Genomic DNA, 3,093 nt, shown 5'->3' with positions numbered 1-3,093 from the left:
CTTGCTGGTTGAATAAAAGTAACTTTAAGTAAAAATTTGCCAGGGGTATGAATAATTTTGGGCTTGACAGTATATACCTATATATTCATTGTTATTCTATATAGTGTGTTAGATATTGTATAGTATACATATATATATATAGTAGTAGTACTATTTCTTTAACGTTTTGTGAGTAGAACTACTATAACGAACAAATTTCCCCTGGGGATCAATAAAGTAGTTCTGATTCTGATTCTGATTCTGATTTCAGTTCTCTGCTACTCTCAACACGAACATAAAGGAAATAAAGTGTAAATGAGAGTAAGTTCCATCTTAAAACATCAGATCACATAGGCAAAATGTTTGGTTTGTCAAAATAACTTGTGTAGCTGTGTCCTCTGCCCTTGCATTGCTTCTTCAACTTAGTATAATCCTGCACTACAGGGGGTGACTGGCAACCATTGACAAGTATATATAATGGACAGAGCTTCCAGGTCTGTAAAGTGAAGCCAACATGGAAGTGTCTTAAACCTGCATTCTTTGCAAAGGCCAGCAGGGCGAGCTCCATTAGCTGCAATAAAAACGATACCATGCACTCTAATAGAGAAATTAGCCAACCTCTCTCTTCATTTATGAGCTCAGTAAACAGTTTCCTAATGAGATAATGGTCTCAATCACTAGTTTCAAGTCTTATTCCAAACAGCATGAAGTTCGTTTTGTAAATGTTGGTCAGGCAGTGCTAAAATATGAATCAAGATTATGTTACTGTGTTGCCTAGTTCTCACCTAAAATCATTTTAACTAACATATTTTTGTGTACTAGGTGGGCAAGCAAGTAATTATGCAGAAGCAAATACCGCTTTGTTTTATGTTTCATTGGACAAGATCAACATGTCTGATTCAGTGTGTGTGTGTGTGTGTGTGTGTGTGTCTGGTATGGAGTGTGTGTGCTTCCCCAGAAACCAAACAGATCAGATGAGAAGCGGTGGGTGGGGCGCAAACCCACAATGTGGTTGTAACGCGCTGTTAAACAGCTGCAGTTGAGCAGACAGACAGAAGTGGACAAGCTTTGATTCGGGGTATCTATGGCATTTAATTCTTCAAATCACTCCAAATGCCATGACATTGTTGTCGTGGAGTCTGGACAGCCCATCACCTCTGCGGTCATGTTCTCGGCCGGGGTCGTGGGAAACATCGTGGCGCTGGTCCTGATGGTGGTTCGGCGCAGGATAACCAGTCCGTCTCTGTACCAGGTCCTGGTGACAGCGCTCCTCATGACGGACCTGCTGGGCTCCATCTCCGTCAGTCCTCTTGTAATTACAGCTTATGCTGGGAGGAAGACTTTGGTGGGGATGAGTGCAGGAGGAGAGGTGTGCTCGTACTTTGGGTTCAACATGACCTTCCTGAGCCTTTCCACGCTGACCTTCCTGTGCGTACTGGCTCTGGAGCGCTACCTCTCCATAGGTCACCCTTACTTTTACGAGAGGCACATGATCAAGCGCGGGGGTTACATCACTATTGCTCTGGTCTACACGGGGAGCATACTTTTCTGCGTCTTTCCCTTTCTGGGTTTTGGTAAATACGTGCAGTACTGCCCGGGGACCTGGTGCTTCCTGGAGATGAGCCACGAGGATGGAAAAGATAACATTTACATCGGATTTTACGCATCTTTCATCCTCATCGTCATCTCCAGCACGGTGCTGTGTAACATATCTGTCATTTTCCACTTGGTGGTAATGTACAGGAGGCACAAAGCGCGCCGCAGCGGGGTGTCTGCGCACCCCCGGTACCGCAGGTCTCTGTCCATGTCGGAGGAAGTGGAGCATCTCCTGCCGCTGACTATTATCACTGCGGTCTTCATCTGCTGCACCTTCCCCTTAGTGGTAAGAGCCCTGCCTCTCAGTGGGTGAAATCTAAAAAAAACTCATGTTCCTGAAACACCATTCTCCTGGCCTTAATTGTCTGTAATCTCAATCCAGATTCTACTGATTTACTTAATTATACAATTCTTAAAGTTTTCTCTGGGTAAAAATGTTTTAAGGGCCAACATTGTTTTTTCACAGTTAGTATTTTAAAGAATCTACTATCCATGTTTTAGTATGGTCATGCTGTTAAGTTTTAGATCCGCTACACAAACTTACAATCTGAATCATGAGCTATAGTAGCTCATCTGTTGGGTCGGACCACACGGGCCAGCCCTCTTCACCCTTCACCCTATCCTTGGTTCACTGCTTTCCCTTCCTTGAACCGCATTTGATAGGTACTAATTGGTAATGGTAAATGGTAAATGGACCTGTACTTGTATAGCGCCTTTCTAGTCTTTTACACTACATGCCACATTCACCCTTTCACACAGTCAGTGATGGCAAAGCCCATCAAATGGAAACTAACTCATTCATACACATTCACACACCTTATTGCATCAACAACACTACGAAATACCTATATACATATGGGTTTCAGCTCAAATAAATGGTTTTGGGGTTTAGTTACTATTTCAGTGACATTTTAAATGCAGAACCTTGCTTTGTGCTATTCTCTTATTAAATTAGAAGACCTGAGTATTTACATTACAACTCGTAACATTTTCAACTGAACCTTGTTGATGTTAGTGTATATAATGTCTTACTTTGTGCTGCATCTCTAAAGCCTCTGCTGACTATATTTGGTTCCTTTTTCTCTCTTTTATTACCCCCCGACCCTCAGCTCAGAGTGTACATAAATATCACAGGCTTCCATGAAGAGCACCATGAAGCTGACCTCCGTGCTCTCCGTTTGCTGTCGTTCCACTCCATCATCAACCCTTGGGTCTTCATCATTCTCCGCCCCTCCACTCTGAAAATCATCTGGAGGAAGTTGCGTAAACCGAAACCGCAGAAGTCCACATTCATGTGGGGGGAGAATATTGGTGTTCAGTCCAAACTAACTGGGGGGAATCCTTGCTATGCAGCTCCTGAAGCAGTAAAATGATGATAGTGGATGTGGGCAAGTTACACAAGGTCTCTCAGGTGGTGTAGTCTCATAGTGCGGACTGGAGAAAGGCTTAGTTCCCTTAGTTATGCTGCTATAGGCCTAGACTCGGGGGATTTCCCATGCACTGAGCTCCTCTCTTCCT

The 3,093-nt window shown here is 43.5% G+C and overlaps 1 protein-coding gene across 1 annotated transcript; it reads left to right on the top strand.

Moving 5' to 3' along the window:
- The first annotated feature begins 1,020 nt into the window (after nt 1-1,020).
- LOC118340786 (prostaglandin E2 receptor EP2 subtype-like) lies at nt 1,021-3,086 on the top strand. Its single transcript, XM_035678925.1, has 2 exons — nt 1,021-1,861; nt 2,685-3,086. The coding sequence occupies exons 1-2, from the start codon at nt 1,064-1,066 to the stop codon at nt 2,946-2,948; spliced, it is 1,062 nt and encodes a 353-aa protein (XP_035534818.1). The 5' UTR covers nt 1,021-1,063; the 3' UTR covers nt 2,949-3,086.
- Nucleotides 3,087-3,093: the final 7 nt, after the last annotated feature.

Source organism: Morone saxatilis, unplaced genomic scaffold (assembly GCF_004916995.1).
Source record: "Morone saxatilis isolate NCDOM2014 unplaced genomic scaffold, NCSU_SB_2.0 Contig7, whole genome shotgun sequence".
In the NCBI taxonomy this organism is placed as follows: Eukaryota; Metazoa; Chordata; class Actinopteri; family Moronidae; genus Morone; species Morone saxatilis.
Note: the sequence above shows the minus strand (reverse complement) of the source record. Positions and strands in the feature narration are given on the sequence as shown.

What these genes read in the sequence shown, in the direction of transcription:
- LOC118340786 (XM_035678925.1), top strand. Translation starts at nt 1,064, where the DNA reads ATGGCATTTAATTCTTCAAATCACTCCAAATGCCATGACATTGTTGTC. An exon ending in GCTGCACCTTCCCCTTAGTG is followed by an intron (nt 1,862 to 2,684) that starts GTAAGAGCCCTG and finishes CCCGACCCTCAG; the next exon opens with CTCAGAGTGTACATAAATAT.